Source organism: Phaseolus vulgaris, chromosome 9 (genome assembly GCF_051622355.1).
Source record: "Phaseolus vulgaris cultivar YP4 chromosome 9, ASM5162235v1, whole genome shotgun sequence".
Lineage (NCBI taxonomy): Eukaryota > Viridiplantae > Streptophyta > Magnoliopsida > Fabales > Fabaceae > Phaseolus > Phaseolus vulgaris.
Window position 1 is genome coordinate 16,048,383 of NC_143506.1, and position 24,333 is coordinate 16,072,715.

Below are 24,333 nucleotides of genomic sequence, written 5' to 3' on the forward strand. Positions count from 1 at the left end.
ACAACTATCGTTACAGAAGTAATAATATTAAATTAACGAATAAATAACATATACCGTAAAGTCCAGCTGATATTGCTTACTTATGTAACTTTTTTTTCACAAAAACTTGCTTTAAATGTTCCAATTTCATTGCATACTTCTCATAAATTATTATGTTTCTGGTGCTTTCTAAATATGTGAATAACTATTTCTTAATAAAGATTAGCTCCCACAGGAAAGACTAGACTCAATTTTTTTTAAACGTGTGTTTTCGATTTCAATGATTTTTTTTCATATATGTTTAAGGTTTGTCCATATAAGTAAAATATAAGGAGAAAAATGATCCTAAGTAATGGATAATTGTTACATGACAGGTATAGTAAGGTAGAAGGTAAGAGTCCTAGGTGTTGTTGTATCATGTGGCCAGGAACAACGCACGAAACGTGCAAGTCTCTCTTTTTCTTCCTCCTTTTTGTTTATGCTACCTTCTTCTTATTCTTCTTCACTCTTCACTCTTCACTCTTCAATTCTGTTACATAACATGGCGTTGGTGAATCCATTTCTGTCTCCCACTCGAACTTTCCTCCCTTTGCGCGTTTCCGCGCCGCCAAAGAAGGTACTCCGTTGGGCTCTCTACTCCCCTTCTCTCAAACCATCGTTAAGATCGAAACACGCCTCGTGTGGCGCCACTGCAGACATCAAAGCTGCACCTTTAGCTGACAGTGAAGAAGATCGCGCAGTTCTTGTGGGTCCCACCAGCGAGAAGGAGGGGAAAGGGGAGTATGACTGGACGGAGGAATGGTACCCTTTGTATCTCACTCAGAATGTGCCCGAAGATGCACCCTTGGGGCTCACAGTGTTTGATAAACAACTTGTGTTGTTCAAGGATGGCAATAGCCAGTTCCGCTGTTACGAAGATCGCTGCCCCCACAGGTTACTGTTTATTATGATTGTAGTTGTGGGTTGAGTTTGGTTGTTTTATTTGTATCTTCTTTCTTTGATCTCACCGGGAATTTGTGATTGCTTTACCTTAATCCGCATGCCCCCAATTACTGAAAATACTGTAGTTTCACTGATTGCTGATGTTTGTGTTTGTCAAATGATGGACCTTATGTCTTTTGTACAATTCAGGTTAGCCAAACTGTCGGAGGGACAGTTGTTTGATGGAAGGCTTGAGTGTCTATACCATGGATGGCAATTTGAAGGGGAGGGCAAATGTGTGAAGATACCTCAGGTTGGTAATGCACCCTCTGTTATCCTCAGCTAAATCAAAGTCCCATTCCCAGCTTAAGGCCACATGATGCTGACAAGTGACAATTTTTTTTTTCTGTTTTCAACAGCTTCCGGCTGATGCCAAAATACCTAGGACAGCTTGTGTTAAAACATATGAAGTGAGGGACTCTCAAGGTGTTATTTGGGTGTGGATGTCCCTCAAGACACCTCCAAATGATAGTAAACTACCTTGGTTTGAGAACTTTGCAAGGCCGGGATTTCGAGACGTTTCAACAACTCATGAACTCCCTTACGATCACTCTATTCTTCTGGAGAACCTGATGGATCCTGCTCATGTCCCAATTTCGCATGACAGAACGGATTGGACCGCAAAAAGGGAGAATGCTCAGCCGCTGGGTTTTGAGGTGACTGAGCGAACTGATAGAGGGTTTGCAGGTTGGTGGGGCACTGAGAAAGAGGGATCCAAGGGTAACTTCTTGCGGTTTGAGGCTCCATGTGTTCTACAAAATAACAAGGAATTTGTTGATAAGAATGGTGAAACAAACTACTTCAGTGGCCTGTTCCTTTGTAGACCAACTGGGCAAGGGAAATCCATGCTTATAGTGAGGTTTGGATCAACAAAATCATCTCCACTAGTAAAAGTGTTTCCAAAGTGGTACTTCCATCAGAATGCATGCAAGGTTTTTGAGCAAGACATGGGATTCTTATCATCTCAGAATGAAATTCTCTTGAAAGAGAAGGTTCCAACAAAGCAACTATATCTGAATCTGAAATCATCAGACACATGGGTTGCTGAATACAGGAAGTGGATGGACAAAGTGGGGCATGGGATGCCATATTATTTTGGTCACAGCACTATCTCTTTGCCCAAAGAGCCTGCTGTGGTTGAACATGCACCTGCTGGACTCGTTGCAGGACAATCAGCTTCCTCACCGGCCAAGGGGGTTATTGGAACATTGCATGCCCCAAATTTAGCCAACAGATATTTTAGGCATGTGATACATTGCAAAGGATGTAGAACCGTTGTCAAAGCTTTCCAAGCTTGGCAAAATGCCCTTTCAGCTGTGGCAGTTACATTAGTCGCTTTGGCAATTCTGGTATCTGGGAAACAGTGGAAGGCCATTCTCTTGGCATCTGCTTCCCTGTGCTCTATAGGAGTCTATGCTTGCTCAACCGCCATTACAATGAACACTACAAACTTTGTTAGGACACATAGGAGATTGTGAGTGACAAGTTGGAAAAATAGTTGTTCAAATTAATACTTGTATGTAATGACTAAATGAGTTGCAGATTGATTGGGCTTGGCACAGCATTTGTATGGATTTGAGTCATTTTTATTTTAAAAAATTAAATTTGAGGTGAGGTAATTTTATATTTGAAAGATTTTATACAAAAATATGTTTGTTACAAAATTTCATATACTTTCAAAATCAATACAAGTTGCATTTTTCACCCACAGTGTTGTGCTTTAGAAGTAAATAAACCTGATTTTATTTTATTTTATCGTAACTAAACAAACACAATTTCGCCAAGGGATATTTTTATCAGATAAAATTTATTTATTATAAAATAAAATAAGAAGAAACTTTGAAGTTAAAAAATCTGCTACCTCAACAGGATGGTCCCCTTAAAATTCATACCGATCATGACTTCATATAATGCGTTCTGTCAGGGAGAATAAGCTTTCATTTCATTTGGTAAAACAACGACATTTATACAAGTTAATCAACATACAAAGATAGTACTAATTGATTGCTTTTAGTAACAATTCAATCTTAAAAAATGAATAACCAGACAATGTTTTTCAAAGTAAAAGTATTCTGCGAGCTAAAGAGGCTGCTGCATCTGTCAGACACAAGTAAAACGAGGTATAATATAACTACAATTCTCAGGACTTAGAAGCCATGCCACACCACCATTTGAGTGGTAGTTTTGGTACTAAGAAGTAGGAGGTTCTCCCAACCACTTTGCACGAAAGCCTGTTCCTTGACAATCAGAACAGCACATTGAACCCTGAATAATGACAAATTAAGGCCAAAATTAAACACCGAGTAAACCGTCATGCTAAGAATTTACACGTGAAGTGAGTTCATCACGTTAGTTTAGCCATAGAGAGGTACCTTTCCAGTGCATGTGATACAGGTAGTGTTTCTGGATGGGACTTCGCAAAGCATGTTATCACCAAGAATAAGAAAACCAGTACCCGCACACCATTTACATTCGATATGCCCTTTTGAGTCGCAAGATGAACACACGATTGGCCTTGGTTGCTGCAAGCATCACAAATATATCAAAGACCAGCACAGAAACATCAAACATCAAAGTGAATTTCATAAATTTTAAACTTGGTGTACGATGAAAAATAATCTTTATCTTACAAAATACCTCGCCTATTGATATCGATTGCATAACTATACAGGAACAGCTTAATAATCCCAGCGTTAATACTTAATCACGGATTCATGGTGCCCTCTGATAAACATGTTCGTTCTATTTAGCATTGAATTATATTCGAACACACAGATTTAAAACCTAATCTTAAATTAAGATAGGGTAAAGATTTATACACTGAGTGTATCAAAATTAACCTCACTTACAACCCAGATAATAACCATGGTTGGTCAAAATTCTCCACAAAAACACATTAAGAAAGGAACCTTGGAAGGATAACTGATCAGGCATAGCCACAAGACTTGATTATTTGACTACCTAATCTATGAACATAGCCTTCGAATTCTACGATATGATTAAAAGAATTTGACCACGTAAATAGAATAAAATTAAAAATTCTAAAAAGGGAAGCAAGTTTATGAAAAGGAAAAACCCTAAAACGAAGTTAGAACGAGGGGAGAAAGAAAGAGATTGAACCTTGGAAATTAACCAGGCTCGTTCGATGCGCTTGGCGAAATCAGAAGAGGAGGAGTCCACCATGGAAACGTGGACGCGCAGGCGAGAAGTTCTGTTGACCGTTACTGCATTGATTGGAATTGGAATTTGAGTTGGTGATTTGCACAAACTCTTGTTGCGAATGAATGCAGAAGCGGTGCTACAAGAGACGCACCTACTCATATTAAAAAGTCTTCTCTGCAATAATAATGAGAAGAAGAAGAAGAAAGACTAAAGAAGATGAATGAAAAGATTGTTGTTGTTATAAAGAAAACACTGTCCGTAATAAACATGGGAAAAGGACAGTGGAGATGTCTCATACAACATGTTTAAGTGAAAAATCCATTTTACCCTTAGTAAAATAAAAAAAATGATTCTTAAGTCCCTGCACTCCATAAGCTTCTTCGTTAAGGCTCCGTTTGTTATTATTTTTATTTAAAATAAGATTATAATTCAAATATAAAAACATAATTAAAACTGTAAAAAAATTATTATTATAAAATAACATAATTATAAATAATAATAATAAAATTATATTATAATTATATTAATTATAAAAAATAAAGATAAAAATAATAATGTTATTTAATTTATAAATAAATAATCTAATTAATTTTTTAATAATTTTTAAATATAAAAGTAAATTTGTAAGTTTATAATTTTATCAATTAAAAAAATATAATTTTAATCACACCTATCTCATCATTCATTTATTTTATTTTTTATCTTTTTGGTCGGCATCTATCCCATCACTCATAAATTTTCTTTATACTTTTTACTTTATTTACCTTAATTTAAAAAAGCTCATTTTTCATTCAGTTCATCTCAAATTCACTCTCTCAAATCTACTCCATAATCCAAATAAAACATAAATAAGAATAGCCTTAAGTTTTTAGTCTACATATATAATGACTTTCAAAGTTGTTGTAAAATTCGGAATACAGAGTTAACTTTAGTATTTTACAATTTAGAGAATACAAATATTTTACATACAAAGTTGAATTTAAAAAATATTTTTCAAATTATAAAATTCAGAATATAAGTTATTATGAGTTTTGTATTCTAAAATTTGTAATACAAAATTTGCTTCTAAATTCTAAAATTCATAATACAAATTGACTTCTGAATTCAATAATTTGGAAGTTATTTTTGGATTTATAGAAGACTTTCGAATTGTAAAATTCATAAGTCAACTTTGCATTTTGAATTCTACAGTTTGAACGTCATTTCTAAATCCAAAAATACTTCTGAGTTATAGAATTCAAAATACAAAAGAAAAAGAATATTTTTGAGATTACAATAATTATGAGGCTGCAGAAAAAAAAAACTATGAAGGTGTAGGAGAAATTCCCAAAAAACTCAAGGAACTCTTCTATAAAACAAATTGAAGGGGAGCCCAAAGGTCCACATGTTGTTGGATCTTTAGCCCAATTGTTAGATGTCTAACTCTAGGCTGCTTCTTCCTGCACCTTCATACCTTCTTGTGCCACCCCCATAAATTTTTCGTATTCCAAAAATACCCTTTTCAATATTCCGGATTACATAATTTGGAAGTCTTTTTTCTAGATTCAGAATTAGCTTATGGATTATGTAATCCGGAAGTCTTTTGTGATTAGCTTCCGGATTTCATAATCCGAAAGTATTTTCTATACATAAGATTAACTTCCAGATTATGTAATCCGGAAGCCTTTTTTTCAGATGTGTTATTAGCTTTCGGATTACATAATCCGGAAGTCTTTTCTAAATATGAAATTGAATTCTAGATTATGTAATCCGGAATATATCCGGATTACATAATCCATAGGCTTATTATTTCAAACCCAAGGGGGTGAAAAGAAAAGGATAAAATTGTATTTTCATATTTAGTATGGGGGTGGCACAAGAAGGTATGGAGGTGTAGGAAGAAAGAGTCCTAACTCTAAATAGGCAAATTCTTCCTCCACTCCATGTATTTTTCCTCAACTCCATGTTTTCTTCATGCACCTCCATACTTCTAAAAATATCAAAGTTATCCTTTTTCATTGGCATTTCTTTTAATTATGGAATATGGAATGTGGAGACTTCACATATTACAAAATCGAAAAATTAACATTTGTGATTTTATGTATTCTGAAATGTGCAATTTAATATACAAAATTTGTATTTTGGATTGTACAATAAAAAATAAAAAATTTATATTCTAGACAGGGCAATATTACATTAGTATTTTTGGTATAGATATATGGGAGTAGGATTATAAGATTATTGTACCGATAGGTTTATGTGCTTTAGATGATTTAGTCAATGTATTATAATGTGTAAGAGATGAGATTTTGTAGCGAAGAATAACTCCCAACTTTTAACGTGTAATGAGTGCAGTCACGCTTGTTTTTTGATATCGAAGTGCAACTATTTGTTGTTGAAATAATTGAAAGATTTTTGTGTTGGTTTTACGAGGAGGTTTGAATATGGGTGATGATATTTTGACACCCTGCTCCACTTTACACCCACAACTAAATATTAAAATTTGTAATAAAAAATGAAAAAATCTCTTTAATGAAAATATAGGCAAAATGTAAAATGTTAAAATAATTTTCAAAATTAAAAAAACTAAAAAAAAATATTAATATTTAGTGGGTTTAGGGTGGAGCATGAGGTGTAAAAAAACCATTTTCCTTTGAATATACTAATAAAGAGAGGTAGAGGAAGTTGCAAGAGGTAAGAGCTGAATTGAAGAGTGATTTGCAAGTGAAACAATGAGATGCACCAAAAATTTGACATCTCTACACCTAAAAAACATCTCACCAACACTCCCTTTCAAAAGATTATGTTATGTGATGTAGAATGGTAGAATGGAGGTGTAGCATCACCTAATCCAAAATTTACAAATTTTAACTTTAATTCTCTCTTTCTTTTTCACTCTCTTTCTTTCAAACATATTTTTTATTGAATAAGTAATTTAAAATAAAGAAATAAACATATTTAAATAATAATACATTTACAACTCACATTTCATACAACAACTTTATATATATAAATATATTCATTTCTAAGTCTATCAAATAAAAAATATATATAAATATATTATATTTTGATAAGAATAATAAAGTAAGTGAAAAAAAAGTAGGTGAAGGGTGGGGTATGTGTAATAAGGACAAGTTGTTGAAAAGAATGAAAGGTGAAGCAGTGAGTTTATATTCTGAATTCTCTCATCTCAATCGCAATCGCAATCTCATCTCTTCTCATCAACGCTGCTAAGCCTAATGGACCTCACACCTCACCAGCTCAGCCAGTACAACGGCACCGATCCCTCCAAGCCCATCTACGTCGCCGTCAAGGGCCGCGTCTACGACGTCACCACCGGAAAATCCTTCTACGGTCCCGGCGGCGCCTACGCCATGTTCGCCGGCAAGGACGCCAGCAGAGCCCTCGCCAAGATGAGCAAGAACGACGACGACATCTCGCCCTCCCTGGACGGCCTCTCGGAAAAGGAGATCGGAGTTCTCAACGATTGGGAGAACAAGTTTCAAGCTAAGTATCCTGTGGTTGGTCGCGTTCTCAATTGATTCACTCTTCTTCTTCTTCTCCTTCTTCTTCCCTTTCTATCGCCATCTCTTTGTTTCTCTGTTTCTGTAACTGAACTCAATCCATCACCCTCAATCTCACCCTAGTAGTAACAATAATAGTGATAATACTAGCAATAAAATTTCTCTGTCCATGCTCTGGGTAAGGGATTCCGTTTCTCCTCCTGTTGCTTTTCCAATTTGGGTTTGCCTTGTGTTTCCTCCAGGACTACAAATCTTCCTAAAACCTAATATTTATCGCTGGTATCATCTATGTATGAAGGGGTGAAAGGAGACAAAATAAAACAGAGAGAAATAAATCAGATTTTTTTTTTATCAATTCTTCATTATCTGCTGTTTCTTTTATTGAACTATAGATTGTTTTATCAGATTTATCCTATTTATTGTGAAAGTGATTTGATTTCTAGGATTTAGTATTATATTGGCGAGATTTGAATATTTTTCTTAGAACTTTTGATTGATTTGAAAAAGCAGATAACCCTCTCATTGCATGTTCAGAATCTCTTTGTCAAGAAAAGATTTAGGCAGAGACAAAAATTAAGCTGAGATGTAACATACCTAGAGTGCAGTTTTCATGGCTCTCAACCATGTATTGTGAAAGGAATCATCAAAGATTTGACCTTTTAAACTATGCCAATAACTCAGAGAAAGATAATTAATGTGACCATACTGTGTAAAGTCTGTTAAAGATCATTGATTAATCAGATTTTTATTAACAATGATACTTGTTCTGACTTCAAATCTGTGTGTCTCTTTGCTTAGGAAAAAAACCCTTCAAGAAACAATTATTTTTTCTTTCAACCAAATACAGGGAAAGAGAATTCATGTGACCATACTGTGTAAAGTCTGTTAAAGATCATGGATTCATCAGATTTTTATTAAAAATTGTAATGTTTTTCACCAAAGACTATGTTCTGCTCCTCCCATCTTTGAATTTGGGTATCCCGTGAATTTGCTGTTTTCAGATATCTGATTAACAATGATGCTTGATGAAAATATACACTTACAAACGTGATTTAGGAGGTGTAAAGGTCACAATCAGAGAGAAATGAAGGAATTTGCTCTGCTATTTGCTGAATTATCATCTCTCTTGCACATAGAAATCCATGATTTAACTCATACCATTCATATCACCTGGCTCATCAATGAGTATGAGTTGCTATAGTGTGTAAGAATTGTCTGCAGTGTAAGTGTTCATGGCTGAGTTAATATTGTGTTGGTAAATGATTTTTGAGAGGCATATATATACACAATATCAATGGAGGAAGGAAGCATATAGAAAATGTCTCACAGAAGTTATGCTATATGTATCATTTTTTATTAAAGCATGTTCAAGATTGGATCAAGTGATGATTATGTTATTTTTGCCGTGGTTAATGATTCTCATACCATTTTTGGTTGTTTATAACTATAAATAAATTGTGTTTCATGGAGAGAGAAAATTAAATGAGAAAAATAAAATAAGAACTATTTGGTTTGAGAGAAATAGAATTAAAAATAGAGAAATTAATTGTATTATAAATAATTGTATCTTTTAAATACATTTTTATTTTTTTATAGTTGTTGGAAAACACAATAAAAAAACAAAATGTAAGAAAGGTTTTTCGTGATTTTTAACTGCCGGTGGACGCCAAACAAAAAATGGCAGCTTTTCTAAAGTATCATAAAATGTCGTTGGTTGGTGAGTCTCTACTTCTCTTTCAATATTATTTTTTTTCCTTTTTCTTTAGTTCTTTATACTAAAATAGTGAAAATACTTACATATTGGGTTGACAACTTTTCACGCTGAAAATATAATTAGAAAAACATTTTTAATAGAAGTAAAACAGTTAGGAAAATTTTATAAGTAAAGAAAAAATTGTACAAAACTATGTACATCAGTTATAAAAGTTCGTATTTTATTTATGTATTAATATCGATAATGCAAAAGGTGAATCAGAAAAAAAGATAAAAATAACTATAATGGTTAATGATATAAAGTAACAAAAAGAGATATAAAATAAATAAACAAATAAATAGAGATACATTGCGGCCAGAGCGATTTTATTTTTTAGGCTTTGTTTGGATTAGGGAGTGGAAATGAGGGAGTGGATTTGTGATGATTTGAAAGGAAAGTGTAAAGAAGGTTAGGGTGTTTGGATTAAGGTAAATAAAGTGTAAAGTGGGAGGAAAGTTTATGAAAGTTTGTAAGTGATATGATGGGTGTGATTGAAATTGTATTTTTTTTAATTGATAAAACTGTAACTTTACATATTTGTCCTTACATTTAAAAATTGATAAAAAAATTAATTTTATTTATTTATTTATAATATTATTTAAATATTTATAATTATAAATATTTGATAAAAAATATTTTTATATTAAATAACATTATTATTATTATTTTTAGTTTTTTTAATTAATATAATTATTATATAAATTTATTTTTTTTATTATTAAAAAGTATTAATTATGTTATTTTAGAAGAATTTTTTTTTTTATAATCTTAATTATATTTTTTATATTTAAATTATAATTCTATTTTAAATAAAATAATAATATTTTATTTAAAATAAAAAAGGGTAAAATAGTAAATTGTAATTAATTAATTAAAAATATACATGTATATTCAACTTTCTTCACAACTTAGCGAAGAAAGTTTAGAGCGTGAATTTTTTTTGAATTCCGTGTCATTTTACATTGGTTTTCGAGCTTTCCATTGGCACAGTGAAACTTTACTTTTCTTTGCACATAAACAAACAAGGCCTTAGTCCTCATTACTGGATTGACTAAAGGTCAATGTCTCCATCAATTTGACTAACAACGCAAAATCTAGTTACGAAGCTAATCTATGATTAAGAGTTAGGTAATGTATTATTAAACACAGTTCAACTATCTAATCTAACCTAATAAGAAATATTCATTAAAATAATATAAATAACACACATTCCAAAATTTAGGTACATCCAGTGCTCTGACAACCGAGCGCCGAATATTTTTACTGACTTAATCTGCTGCATATACCATCCGAGTCTGGACTACGAGAACAGTGAAAGGTAAGACAAGTAAGGAGGAATAAAGAGTTTGTAAGGAAAGAAGGTAAAGTGTAATGCGACCCACCAACCAACTAATGAAGGAGAAGAGTATTCTAAATAGTTTTTTGACCCCAAAACATATAGGCAATTGCTTCCTGCACCATATAATTGCACCCAATTACAGGAGAAAAGACAAAAATACCCTTAACAAAATGGGGTACATATAAAATTATATTCCAGACCCCTTTTCCGGAACACAATAATCTTTTCTGGATAAATTTTTCCAAAATGTATTATTTTCAATTCAGAATTTTTTTATATTCATGAATGACTGTATAATCTTCTACTTAATATATTTTTTTTGAAAAATTAAAAAATACGTTTTTTCTAAATAAATTCACACAATAATATGCGGTGGTATCACTGTATAATTTATATTATCTCCGTTTAAAGTATGATTTGTAAGAATAGTAAATATAATTGTTCATACTAATCAACGTGAATCATAAAAACTTCAAATCTAATAAATATTAAAATTTCAAAATTAAAAAAAAAAAACATTTTTCAAATAACATATTTTGAACTTTAGAACTACATAGTCCAAATAATTTTTTTTAAATATTTTCTTTAATTTCACATATATCTTTATTTTATTTTTGGAAAAAAAATAAACATTTCAAAAATCATATTTTTTTATATTTAATTAAAGGTATCATCTTACTATAAGCGTGATAGGTACTAACAATTTACATAACAAATTTCTTAACCTAAATCCAGTTTCATAAATTATTTTTTTCGATTTTTCTATAATATTTCATAATATTTTAATTTTTTTTTTCATCGTCAGTGTTAACTCTATTATGACACACACTTATAACTTTGTTGTATAGTGAATGCAATTTCCATATGCTTTATTTTTAGTTTTTAACTCATTTTCTTTCGATAGTAATAAATTGGTTGTACATATTTGTTTTTATTTTATATTTCCGACTTATTTGATCTTTGCTCACTATTTTAATAATAACTTTTTTGTATGTAGTTATTATTTTTTTGTTTTTTTTTAGTTTCATTAGACTTTACATTTTCAAAGTTTCAAAATGGACATATGGCTTGCTGAATTTTGAATTGTCTACTATTTTTTAGGATTTTGAAAGTTGAGGAAGATTTGCTGAAATTTTGTTAAGTAACATGCGAATTAACTTTTTTTTTTATTAGCTTAAACCCTAATTGAACTTATGAACATAATTACAATCCACACCTAGGTCTACGTTCTTCATACCATTTAAATTTACGAAATTCTAAAGTTTTATGAATTATCTTTTTATTTACTTTTTTTCTCAAAAGTTGACTTTTGGTCTTCTTTTTTTCTGAATTTTGCTTGTTGATTTTTATTTATGGAGAATTAAATATTGATATTTAATTCACAAAGTCAAAATCAAACAAACCAAATTGAGTTTTAACCTATTGTTTATAGTTATAAGTTTTTCCTTCTCTTTTTTATAGTTTTGGGTTTGCATGTTGTTGTGATTGCAAATTGTGTGTTCTTAATTTAGAATCAAATTAGGAACCAGATGAATATTCATTTGATGATTAAATACATATTAGATTTAATGATACTTTGATATAATTAGTATAATCCATTTACTTTATTAATTATTCAAACTTTAATGTGAAACTTTAGAGAAATGTGATAAAAGGATTCTTCGTAACAAGCTTTCTATACCATAAATGATACCTTTTGGAATTTTCAGAACAAACTTCCAACCAAATCTCATTTTACTCTCTCTCTCTCTCTCTTCTTCTTTTTCTTCTTCCTCCAAAAGAGTGAACCAGTGTCAGGGACAACAACAGTGGGATGATGCAGCATGGGAGAGTAGTTTACTATTTTTACAATGGCTGCTTCTTCCTGCACCTCCATACCTTCTTGTGCCACCCCCATAAGTTTTTCATATTCCAAAAATACCCTTCTCAATATTCTGGATTACATAATCTGGAAGTCTTTTTCTAGATCCAGAATTAGCTTATGGATTATGTAATCCGGAAGTCTTTTTGTGATTAGCTTTCGGATTACATAATTCAAAAGTCTTTTCTATACATAAGATTAACTTTTGAATTATGTAATCTGGAAGCTGTTTTTTCAAATGTGTTATTAGCTTCCAGATTACATAATCCGGAAGTCTTTTCTAAATATGAAATTGACTTCTGTATCCGGATTACATAATCCATAGGATTATTATTTCAAATTCAAGGGTGGAAAAAAAGAGGATAAAATGGTATTTCACATTTAGTATGTGGGTGGCACAAGAAGGTATGGAGGTGTAAGAAGAAAGAGTCTTTTACAATATGGGGTGCAGGAAGAAAAAAGCCTTGTGGTGATTTTAGTTGAATATTTAGGCCCAAGTCCAAGCCCTGATTATAAATGCAGCTATAACCAAACAAACGATGAATGCTGCGCGGGGCTTCATCCCTTATTCTGGATTAGGGTTAAGATTTCAATATTGCCCAAACTTGGACTCACCCCCTCTCACTTGACTCTCATCATCGCCACTGTAAAAGCCCCAAACTTTTTCCACCCCTTTTATGTTCAAACTCCAAAGTCGTGATTTTGATGCTTCGAAATGCTTTTTATGCATGTGGGCACTGTTGCTGAAAAATACACGCAACTTTGGTGTTTGGTAAGCAACAAACAATGAGTGGCCAAAGCCAAAGTTGTTTAAGCAATGGCACCGAACGATCAAGGATGCAGTGGACTCCATTAATGGAACGCTACTTCATTGATCTCATGTTGGAGCATTTGCAGAGAGGAAACAGGATTGGCCACACTTTCAACAAGCAAGCTTGGACAGACATGCTCACCTCGTTCAATGCCAACTTTGGTTCGCAGTTCGACAAAGATGTCTTGAAAACACGGTATGCCAATTTGTGGAAGCAGTTCAATGATGTCAAGAGTCTTCTTTCTGAATTCGGTTTTTCATGGGATGCTGCCCGGCAAATGGTCGTGGCTGATGATGATTCTGCTTGGGATATTTATTTGAAATCTCACCCTGATGCTAGATGCTACAGAACAAAACCAGTGTTGAACTTTGATGATTTGTGTGCCATATATGGCCACACTGTTGCTGATGGAAGATATAGTTTATCTAGCAATGACGTACGCCTTGATGATAAATTGCAAGAACTGCATTTGGGTGAGTATTGCTTCCACCCTAATGCTTAGAACAGAGATTAAGTTAGAGTCAACGTAATGTCAACCAATAAAAAGTCCGGCTAGGCATGATTTTTAGAGTAGTTATTGTAAAAATAAAGAAACTTTAACATACATAAGAATTTTTTATTGGCTGACACCATAAAAGCCCCTTAAACTCTCTCTACTTGTACTATTTTCTTTTGTTAACAGCATTTTTTTCCGGTGATAAGTGCAAGGAATTTAGTTAATTGTTTAGTAGTAATGGAAGCTGATGTTACTAATGTATTCTGTGATTGTAGCTGATGGAACAGGAGCCATCGCTATACCAAGTAGTGAGCGTACCAGGACGGATTGGACTGCTTCTATGGACCAGTTTTTTATAGAGCTTATGGTTGATCAGTTGGGTAGGGGCAATCAAGTGGACAATGGATTCAATAAAAAAGCTTGGACAGATATGCTAGCCATTTTCAATGCTAAATTTGGTTGTCAACATGGTAGAAGGGTTTTAAAGAATCGGTTCAAGAAACTGTTGAAATACTACCGTGATATAACAAATCTTGTAAAACAAGGCTTTTCGTGGAATGAACAACAACAAATGCTTTTGGCTGATGATGATTTCTGGGGTGCTTATGTCAAGGTATGTGATCAATAAGAATGAGCATAAGATATACATGATTCTCAGCACTGATTAACTTAAAAATTTTGTAGGCACATCCGCATGCACGAATATATAGATCGAAAACTTTGCCAAACTATCGTGATTTAGAATTAATATTCAGAAACGTGTCTGAAAATGAGATCAGTAATTTGCAACTGGAGAAAAATCATGAAGATGTCATATCAAAAAGAACAAAGGCTGGTGTGTATCAATGAAAAGCTTTCATCATCTTGTTCAATTTATTATGTTATTTTCTTGCATTCTCTAAAGCAAAATGATCAGTTTGCGCCATATCGGTCATGAAAAACTAATGAAGAATCGTCCAATATATTATTATACTTGTATGGAGGTGTAACTGAACATAAAAATATTTAAAGAAAAGAATTTGTTTGGAACGTGTGGGTTTTAAAATTTCAACTTCGAAAGAGAATTTCAGTTCCCCTTGTTGCAATTGTAACATTGTCACTTCAGATGTATTTACTGCATGGAAATACCAAAGGCATGTTTGGTCTATAGGTGCTTTATATTTTTAACTAGTCAGAAACTTATATTTACGAATCTAATTGAGATGTGAGAATGTTTGAACAAGCTACATAATTAGCATGGGTAGATTGTATCTGGGATCCCTTTTCTTCTTTTGTCATTTATTGAATATGTTGTTATAATTGATATCTTAGGCCTTAAGATCTTTGGAGAACTAAGTAGTTGCCTATGTGATCATGTACCTGAAGGTGAAGCAAAAGGAAATCGCAACCCAAATGGCACTGACCGAACTAGAACATATTGGACACCCCTGATGGACCGATGCCTCATTAACTTGTTATTGGAGCAAGTGAAAGATGGAAATAGACTTGGGCAGACATTCATTTCCCAGGCTTGGAATGACATGATTACATCTTTCAATGAACGATTCAATTCTCAATATGACAAAGATGTTCTGAAGAATCGTTACAAACATTTGAGGAAACAGTTCAATGATGTCAACCATCTTCTTCAGCATGGTGGGTTCTCATGGGATGATACAAGAGAAATGATTGATGCAGAGGATCATGTTTGGGATTCTTATACAAAGGTGACCGACCCATTTCCTACTCTCATCAGGTTTCTTGTGACTTATTGTTCTATTATCACGTTAACATATAATTCATGCAGGCACACCCTGAAGCTCGATCGCTTAGAGTTAAAACCTTGCCCGACTATGGGAACTTGCGTATCATATTTGGAGCGAAAGGTACTGATACAAGATATCTCCATTTATTTAGCACATAATGCACAACTCAGTATAGACTTACCAGCATTGATAGCAGGCTTGTTTTTCACATTACTTGCTACAGTAAGGCATTATCTTGTATAACACAGGCTGGTAGATTGATGAGTGTGGCATGAATGTATTTAGTATTTTCCTTTACATCCCCAACTACCTGTTAGTTTCTGCTTCTAGAGGTTTCAAATTTTCTTTTCTGCTGATAATATTTATTTTACTTCGAGGCAAATTCTAAAGCAAACCTCTTATATCCAACCAAAATTTGGCATGAATTCAATATCACAAAGGTCAAGGGAATAATTTCACAAATTACACCTAAAATTTTAAATATTAAGCAACAAATAGGCGTCAGGTTATTTTCTTTAACCTCCACATGCTTTCCTTCATTGGTTCTTTTCTTTTGTTTCCTAGCCAATTGGATGTTCAAAATTCTACACCAAATTGATTTAACCACTTAGGCTTAGGTTGTTGTGTTTGTTTTTCCTCTGAAGATGGAATGGAAAATCTATCGTTTTTTTAACCTCATCCTGTTCTCTTTTTTTTTCTTCAGATGCTCCAAATATAAAATAGAATCCCATGTCTTGTTGTATCCTATTCTAACACATCTACCACCAAAATGCACTATTACATTTTGATAGGAAGTTGAGCAATGGTTGACATTGAACATATCTCTCATTTATGGCATTGTCACCACTATACTTGCGAAATGTTCTATAGGGTAAAATGCATTGGCTTTTTTTGGGAATCAAGTGTTTTCCATATAAATTTAGATGGTGTTCCAAAATCTTATGGATATTTCTCATTTAAAGGTGAACAGAAGAATGACGTTTTTTCAAATGTTTATGATGCTGGTTCTACAATGGAACGCCGTTTTGTTGACCTTATGACTGAGCAAGTAAATAATGGAAATCGGATTGAAAATTTATTCAATGAGGAAGCTTGGATGCGTGTGGCCCAAGCATTTAACGCCAGATGGGGACTCCAATCTGATAAGAAGGTTATAATGGATCAATATTTATGCTTGATGAAAAAGCATGATGACATCTGCAACATTCTCAGTCACAATGAGTTTGCATGGAATGAAACCCTACAAACAATAATTGCTGAGGATGATGTCTGGGATGCATATATTAAGGTTTGGTCCTTTCTCATTTGACAGCATTCTTTGTTTGATATCGTCTATGGTTTTAAATAGTGGTCTACAGCACTGCTATAGTGGCATAGTGGTGAGCAGCCCCTGCCCACTATAGCTGCTGCCGTAGACCTTTTTGTTCTTCCTTATGAATGTCATTAATTTTTTAGTATTTATATGTACATAGTGTGCATAAACTATAAAAATATTCAAAATAGCGGCTATCTGCTACCTGCTATAGCATTCTTGGGAACAGGAGTTACACACAGTTATCCAAGATTTAGAACCATGATATCATCTCTCGCAGTTTTCTCAAATTATTTTATTTCTTTTAGTACTCTAGTACTCTTCCCCACTTCCAAGTATCCCATTTTCATGATTATAGGTGTCGGCTTGCAAAGGAGCCTATGGTAGAATAGTTTTCAAATACCGTTTCTTCAAAATATTATGATTACAACTTGTTGCTGAATGATATTTGCAGGATCACCCAGATGCCATCTCATATAAAAACAAATGTTTGTATTTTTTCCATGATTTATGCAAGATTTTCGGAAACAAAGTGAGTGATCTGGAGCAGCTTCAGTTGATTGAAGAAAATGATTTTACCATTGAAGTGGGTATGGATGAAACATCTGAAAATTTGGTTAATATTAGCGATATTGACATATCAGAGCAAGATATGGGCAGGGGAAGGGAAAATGATACTGATGGATCATTTGGGAATTTGGTGGTGAGTGGCAGCAATGAAGTTGACAATGTTGCCGATGAAACAAATGGAAATTTAGATGTGACTAGTAACAATGAAGTATCGAACCAAGACACAGAAAGGCCAAGGGAAACTGATAAGGATATCACTGGCTACGCTCAAATATTATTTGGAGATAAGCAAAACCCATGTCAGAAAAGGACACACCATGTCAGAAAAAGGCCTGGTACGATGTCTAGAGACTCAACACTTCCCAAAAAGAAGCTGCGAATGAAAGAAGCGTTGTCTGAGATGGCTAGTGCTGTCAAGGCACTGATCAATAAGAGAGAGAAGAAGAAATCATCATTTGAAGATGCTTTGAGTGTTCTTCAGGCTATGCCAGACATAGATGAGGAGTTAGTAATGGATGCTTCTGATCTGTTGGAAGATGAGACGAAGGCAAAGATATTTTTAGCTTTGGATATCTCTTTGAGAAAGAAGTGGTTGCTTAGAAAGCTTCGTCAGTAAAAACACAACACTCACTGTATATAGCTTACACATGGTTGTTTGCTTTTACCTCTTTTAAACGAGTTTCATTCTTTTCCATGGCCACATTTTGCTATCCATCTGTTGCAAAGTCTTAGAAACCATCTACAATGTAGTGTGACTGTGTACAGTGCAACATTAGGCTCAAGCCATATACAAAATTCATGACATTGAAAATTTTGTTCTTCAAGGATCTTAGTTAATAGCTATTCTGGTAGTGGCAAAATTCTTCCAAGCGTGCTATATTGAGTGTGCTTCTGGTGTTGTAAAACTCCTAGTCCACAAACTTCCAAATTTGGAAGCTTCTTGATTTCAATTTCTTAACTTAGCCTTCATATTTTGGCAATTGCTTCCTGCACCCAATCAATTTTGACTCCCACCCAACAAAAATTTTAAAATCCCATTCTACCTTTTTTCACACATTTGCTTACGGATTTCAATATCCAGAAGTCATTTTTACACATTCCGGATTTAAATCCGGAAGATTATTTTCATATTTCATTTAAGTTTCCGGATGGTCATATCCGGAAGTGAGTTATGAGTTCCAGATTTTTGTATCCGGAATGGTGTACTGTAAATGGTGCCGAGGATTGAGATCTGGAACTCATTTATGTTTGTTTACGGATCTTGATATCCGGAAGGTTATTTATGCTGTCCAAATAAGCTTCTGGATGGTGAAATCCGAAAGTCACATATTAGTTATGGATTTATTTATTTGGAACTTTGTAATTTGACTTACGGATATATCCGAAAGACAAAAGTTTAAAATTATTAAGGGCAAAATGGACATTTCATGTGAGTGTGTTGGTTGCATGATATGGTGCAGGGAGAATCAGCCTCATATTTTAGTGCAAGCCCAATGATGGAAACCTTTTTATACACACACTTTTGGTCAAACATAAAAAATTTAGTCAGTTTACCATACTTTTTCGTGTTATTGGTAAATAAGTTATATAAGAGGATTTAGTTGGAAATGTTCTTAATTTCCAACAATATTTAACAAACTTCAAACATTTTATCACTTCAAACTTCAACAAATTTAAAACAATATTTAACATTACATTAAGGTCAAAACTCGTATAGCATTGATCTAGCTCAAATTGACTATCTCAAACTCGAAAAACATGTAATATAATCATAGTTCAAGTGCTTAAACATTTGTCATATTCATACAATTTCAACCAAGTTTAACTAAAGCATTCATTATAACATGTTTTACTTCTCATAACATCAATATTAATTACTTTAAACTTTAAATTCTAGCAATATCACGTTTAAATTCTAATTAACCACAACAATACTACAATTATAATAGCTTCATATAAAATTTCTAACTGAATTAATTTCTACTTTAAATATCCATCTCAAAACAAATCAACCTATCTAAATCAATTCAAATGACTATATACAAAAGCGTTAGATACCTTTACCTTAATTTTTGTATTCTTCATTGAATTACTCCAAAATCTTAAAAAAAATTAAAGAAAGTCAAACTTGCTTTGAGACACCTAACTCACAAATCAAACATAACATTATGAATTCTGTCTAACAAAAATTATGTATTAAACATTGATCTCACATGTGCTAACATCCCACTGCATGCAACCAACACAAGAAAAAAAAAGTCAGATATGAGGAATGAGAACAACTTCTTCACTTCACTCAATCACCTTGTTGACATTCTCTAGTTGAGAAAAAAAAATGGAGATCAACTACAAAATCAGAGATGAAAAATAATAAAAGAAAGAAATAGAAACATGTTTTCCAAGAAAAAAAAAAAGGAGTGACACCAAGTGCAGACTTGCATTCTTCCCTGTTAACAAAAAATCGTGTCCTAATAAAAAATTTGGGTTTTTGACCATGATGTTATTTTTTTTTTCTTTTTATCAAAATGGGGTCCGTTTAAAAAAATTATAAATTTAGGTAAGTCGTGTCAATTCGACACGACTTCATATGCACAAATCGTACCAATTTGATACGACTCTGCTATGTCATCCTGAAGTCGTGTCAACTTGGCACGACTTCTGCCCTGTCATAGACTTCTGCCACGTCATATTTTTTGAAAAAAAATTTATTGTTTATATGTTGGGTAGTAAATTATGTAATGTTAAAAATTATTTTGATATATAATTTTCTAAGAGTGTTAGTTTTAAGGAAAAGAAATGGATAATCGTGTATGGATCATGTCCGGCGCCATTATATATCAAAATATCAAAAAATTTGCATACATGAGACATTAAATATCAAAATATACTTTTTGGCTAGTGAGAAACCATGTCCGGCATAAATGTCCTCAGGAGTTAATGGCTCAAAGTTTGAATAAGTTGATTATCCAATTTTTTGTTCCTTAAAACTAACACTCTTAGAAAATTATGTATCAAATTAATTTTTAACATTACATAACTTACTACCCAATATATAAACAATAAAATTAGAAAAAAAATATGACGCGGTAGAAGTCGTGTCAAATTGGCACGACTTCAGTATGACATGACAAAAGTTGTGTCAAGTTGGCACAACTTCAGTGTGACATGGCAGAGTCGTGTCTAATTGGGACGATTTGTGCATATGAAGTCGTGCCAAATTGACACGACTTACCTAAATTTGTAATTTTTTTTAAACGGACTCCATTTTGATAAAAAGCAAAAAAATAACCCCATCGTGGTCAAAATCCCAAAAAATTTAATTACTAAGAAAGAGATAAAAGGTAGGGGTGGCAAAGTGGGTTGAACAGTTCGCGGTCGGTAGAAAAAACGCAAGGTGAGTTACTTATTTTAACTCGTTGGTCTGCCCCGCATAATCCCCAGCCCGCACGGGCTAAGTGGGGGATGGGACGAGTTGACCCGCATAACCCATATATTAAAATGTATAGGTTTTGTCTGCACCTCCATATTTTCTTTATGTAATCTCATATTTCACATTCCAAAAATTTTAATAACATCTTACTGCGCATGTCTCGTGAAAATAATATAATGAACCTATTTACCTAATGCATATAAATAAAATAAATTCAAATTCACCTTTTCACCTAGATAAAGGTAGACTTATTTCACCTTTTCTTCAAAATTTCAAGTGAAATATTCTAATTTTGCATCCTATATAATCTGTTATCATAATAACTTTATTCCTCACATGTTTCACTTATTGTGCTTTAATTCGAAGAAGTTTATTTTCAAAGACAAATTATCTACAATTTAAACTTCATCTATTTTTTATTACTATTATATTCAGTGTACACCATTCGAAATATTTAATTTCATATACAATCCTTTGTAAAGAACCCATCAAAATGAAAAAAATATAAAAAAAAAATTGAATATGCAATCTGGCCTTTACAAGAAAATAAAAGTAAATTAAAAACCTCACTACAAAAATAAAATCTTCTTGAACTTTTCAATATTAATTTATGATATTTCGTACAGGTATGGACCGAACAGTCAACACCAGGTTCGGCTTCCACAGTCGAGCCGACCGAACGATATACATCCGTGTAGGATGACCGACACCTTCGGCCTATTAACGCTCAATCAAGGTCAGCAAAACTAAACCATCATTATGAATTAGGTAATACACTTCTAAGTACGACCCACCTCACTAATTTGACCCAATAAGGCAAGCTCATTAAAATAATATAAATAACGCATATTTCAAGAACAAAGTATCTCATTAATTATTGTACTTTGATATCCGAGTGTCATTTACTGACTTGAGCGTCGGAGTGCCTTCTGCATGTATCTCCGATCCGACAACCGAGACCTAAAGGAGCAATAGAAAGACTAAAGGAGTAAGCTGAAGTGTGAACTGAACGACTAATAAAAAAAAAAAAAGACGAAGCCAGTAGGTTCATCTTCCTACAAGGAACACAATAAAAAATATCCAAAAACATTAAATTAAAATCCATACATTGAAATGGTCCGGTAAGCACACATTCCCCTTTAAAAAAAACAACTTTTGTATAAATGTATATAATAAATACACATAAGTGAATAAAGCAAGATTATAGATATATCTATCTCACGTGGGATGCCAAAGAAAATCTCATATACCATCAATAAGTCACACATTCCCCTCTCACCCTCTCACTGTTATGCTTCCAAAATATAATAATAATAATAATAATACTAATAATAATAAATGCTCTTCTACATCTGCATTATTGAGAATTAATTGAAACCATGAGAGAAATAAATGCAGCAACACAGTCTGAGGAAATTGTCAAAAAAATACAACGAAATGTTGTACACGTAGTGGTATGTCACATAAAAAATCATACAGTATGATACACCAAATATTATGTGATACGTATTTTATACGATGAGATACTGAAGGAACATGTTGAGCAAGCATCTTTTATTAAAAAGAAAAGTGACCTCAGAGATTTTCACAAGATTCTCTTTGGTACCTCAGATTTGATTCAATGTATAAATAAGTGTTTAATTTTCTAATATTTTTAACCTTTGTTATTATTATATTATTACTATAAGAAAAGAATATCCTGGTTCAAATTACAAGGTCGATCTTATACCTTTTCACACAATTATTTATCTTCTAAATCCTCACCTTACTAATTATAGAACTAAATCCATGATTCATCGCTTTAACCCATTTATTATTAATTACACCGTGTTTGGTTTTGAGAAGAAAAATATGAGTTGTGCACGTTTGTTAAGGTAATTTGTTTATCATTTTGTCTTGCAGTTGCCCCAACTTCCCCATACATTCAAAAACTGTCATGGAAAAAGTTGAAGATTCCCGATAAAGTCATTCTACAATTTAATTAATATAATTATTCTACTTTATCATTTCATTTTTATTTAAAGAATTAATTCAAATATCACTAATATGATTTAAAGAATTATAAAATAATTTTCTACAGTTTTCAATTAAAATATATTATGATTTACAAACATTAACGCATAATAAAATTTAGGATAAAAAGAATCAAATAGACCTTTCATTTTTTCTTGTTATTTTAAAAGTATTTATAATATTTTAATATACAAAAATAAATTGTACCAAAACAAGATTAATAGTTTATTTAAAATAGATGCTAATTATTTAACATAAAAACGCTTATAACAAAAAAAATTAAGAATTAATTAAAATAAAAATAAATTTTAGACTTCTATTTAAAAAGAAATAAAATTTAAAGTTCAAATAAAATAAAATACAATAAAAGTTCAATGTGTCTTTACAAATGCGATAAATTCAATAATTTATTAACATAAAATTAAAGTTTAAGGTGTCTATTTGTAGAAAGACAAAAATTAAGAAATAAATATTTAATTTTAAAAATTTGATAGAAAAAATCGATTTAAAAATAAAATAAAATTTAAGAACTGTTTTTTGACAAATCCATAAAATTTGAAATGGAGGAAGATATTTGCTCACCTTTAATCGCTCCGATACTGTATCTTATAATAGAGTATTTTATTGTGTATGTGAATTTTAATAGGATAAAAATATAACGTTTTTTATGATATCAGTTAATAAAAACATTTGTAGCATAATTTTTTTATTAAATTTAATGTTTTAAATTTAAATTCCTTATAACTTCTTGCTTTATAAAGAAACTATTTTCTTAAACTATCTCACTTGATAATACGAAGATATCTTTCTATATTCTCGTATAACAATTTTTGTAAATATTCAGTGTTTTCTAAAGTCACAAGTGAAAAATGGATAATAATATTACAAAAGAATTTTAAAACACTCGAATATTTATTACTAAATTTGGAAGAATTTTTTTAATATTTTTTCATGTGTATATTTTCTTATCTTCTCATGTCTTTCACGCATTACTGCACTTAGTCTTAAACGAGATACTTGTATTTCTTTAAAATTTACTTTCTTTTGTTTTTATCTTTAAACTAAATTTGAATAATTTTTATAGCTAACAATGATAAATTTTTCATACATTAAATATTTTTTTATAAAATACAAAAATAATAATCATATATTAACTTAAGATAGTGTTTTTAAGATCTGTAAAATGTTATGAATTAAAAGTCATGATGAGATAAAGCATGACGTCATATTCGGCAACGAATCAGATCGAATCAGAAGGCTGGAGTCAAATCCGGGCCATGGATTTGTCTGATAAGCATTGTTCATCACCAAAACATTTAAACATCTTTTATTATTATTTGACAAATTATTTATTTATATTTGCAATTTGTGTATAAT

General features: G+C 32.1%; 4 protein-coding genes across 7 annotated transcripts; 3 read left to right on the forward strand and 1 right to left on the reverse strand.

The window, feature by feature from the left end:
- Positions 1-255: 255 nt before the first annotated feature.
- TIC55-II (translocon at the inner envelope membrane of chloroplasts 55-II) lies at positions 256-2,586 on the forward strand. The gene is made up of 3 exons (XM_068627388.2): positions 256-912; positions 1,111-1,213; positions 1,320-2,586. Exons 1-3 carry the CDS (start codon positions 458-460, stop codon positions 2,436-2,438), a joined length of 1,677 nt encoding a protein of 558 aa, XP_068483489.2. The 5' UTR covers positions 256-457; the 3' UTR covers positions 2,439-2,586.
- A 294-nt stretch (positions 2,587-2,880) lies between these two features.
- Positions 2,881-4,360, reverse strand: LOC137822492 (DnaJ/Hsp40 cysteine-rich domain superfamily protein). Its single transcript, XM_068627389.2, has 3 exons — positions 4,081-4,360; positions 3,333-3,482; positions 2,881-3,225 (listed from the first exon to the last, which is right to left on the reverse strand). The coding sequence occupies exons 1-3, from the start codon at positions 4,279-4,281 to the stop codon at positions 3,151-3,153; spliced, it is 426 nt and encodes a 141-aa protein (XP_068483490.1). The 5' UTR covers positions 4,282-4,360; the 3' UTR covers positions 2,881-3,150.
- Positions 4,361-7,241: 2,881 nt separating this feature from the next.
- MAPR2 (membrane-associated progesterone binding protein 2) lies at positions 7,242-7,980 on the forward strand. The gene has a single exon (XM_068624358.2). It carries the CDS (start codon positions 7,341-7,343, stop codon positions 7,641-7,643), a length of 303 nt encoding a protein of 100 aa, XP_068480459.1. The 5' UTR covers positions 7,242-7,340; the 3' UTR covers positions 7,644-7,980.
- A 5,139-nt stretch (positions 7,981-13,119) lies between these two features.
- On the forward strand, positions 13,120-18,401 carry LOC137821550 (Myb/SANT-like DNA-binding domain protein). 4 transcript variants are annotated; one of them, XM_068626192.2, is made up of 7 exons: positions 13,120-13,863; positions 14,162-14,499; positions 14,571-14,721; positions 15,198-15,592; positions 15,673-15,751; positions 16,594-16,919; positions 17,398-18,401. In XM_068626192.2, exons 1-7 carry the CDS (start codon positions 13,365-13,367, stop codon positions 18,127-18,129), a joined length of 2,520 nt encoding a protein of 839 aa, XP_068482293.1. In that variant the 5' UTR covers positions 13,120-13,364; the 3' UTR covers positions 18,130-18,401. The 4 variants fall into 4 exon arrangements, with proteins under 4 accessions (XP_068482293.1, XP_068482294.1, XP_090151932.1 ...); XM_068626193.2 differs by having other exon boundaries at positions 15,252-15,592; XM_090295806.1 differs by lacking the exon at positions 14,571-14,721 and having other exon boundaries at positions 15,252-15,592.
- Positions 18,402-24,333: the final 5,932 nt, after the last annotated feature.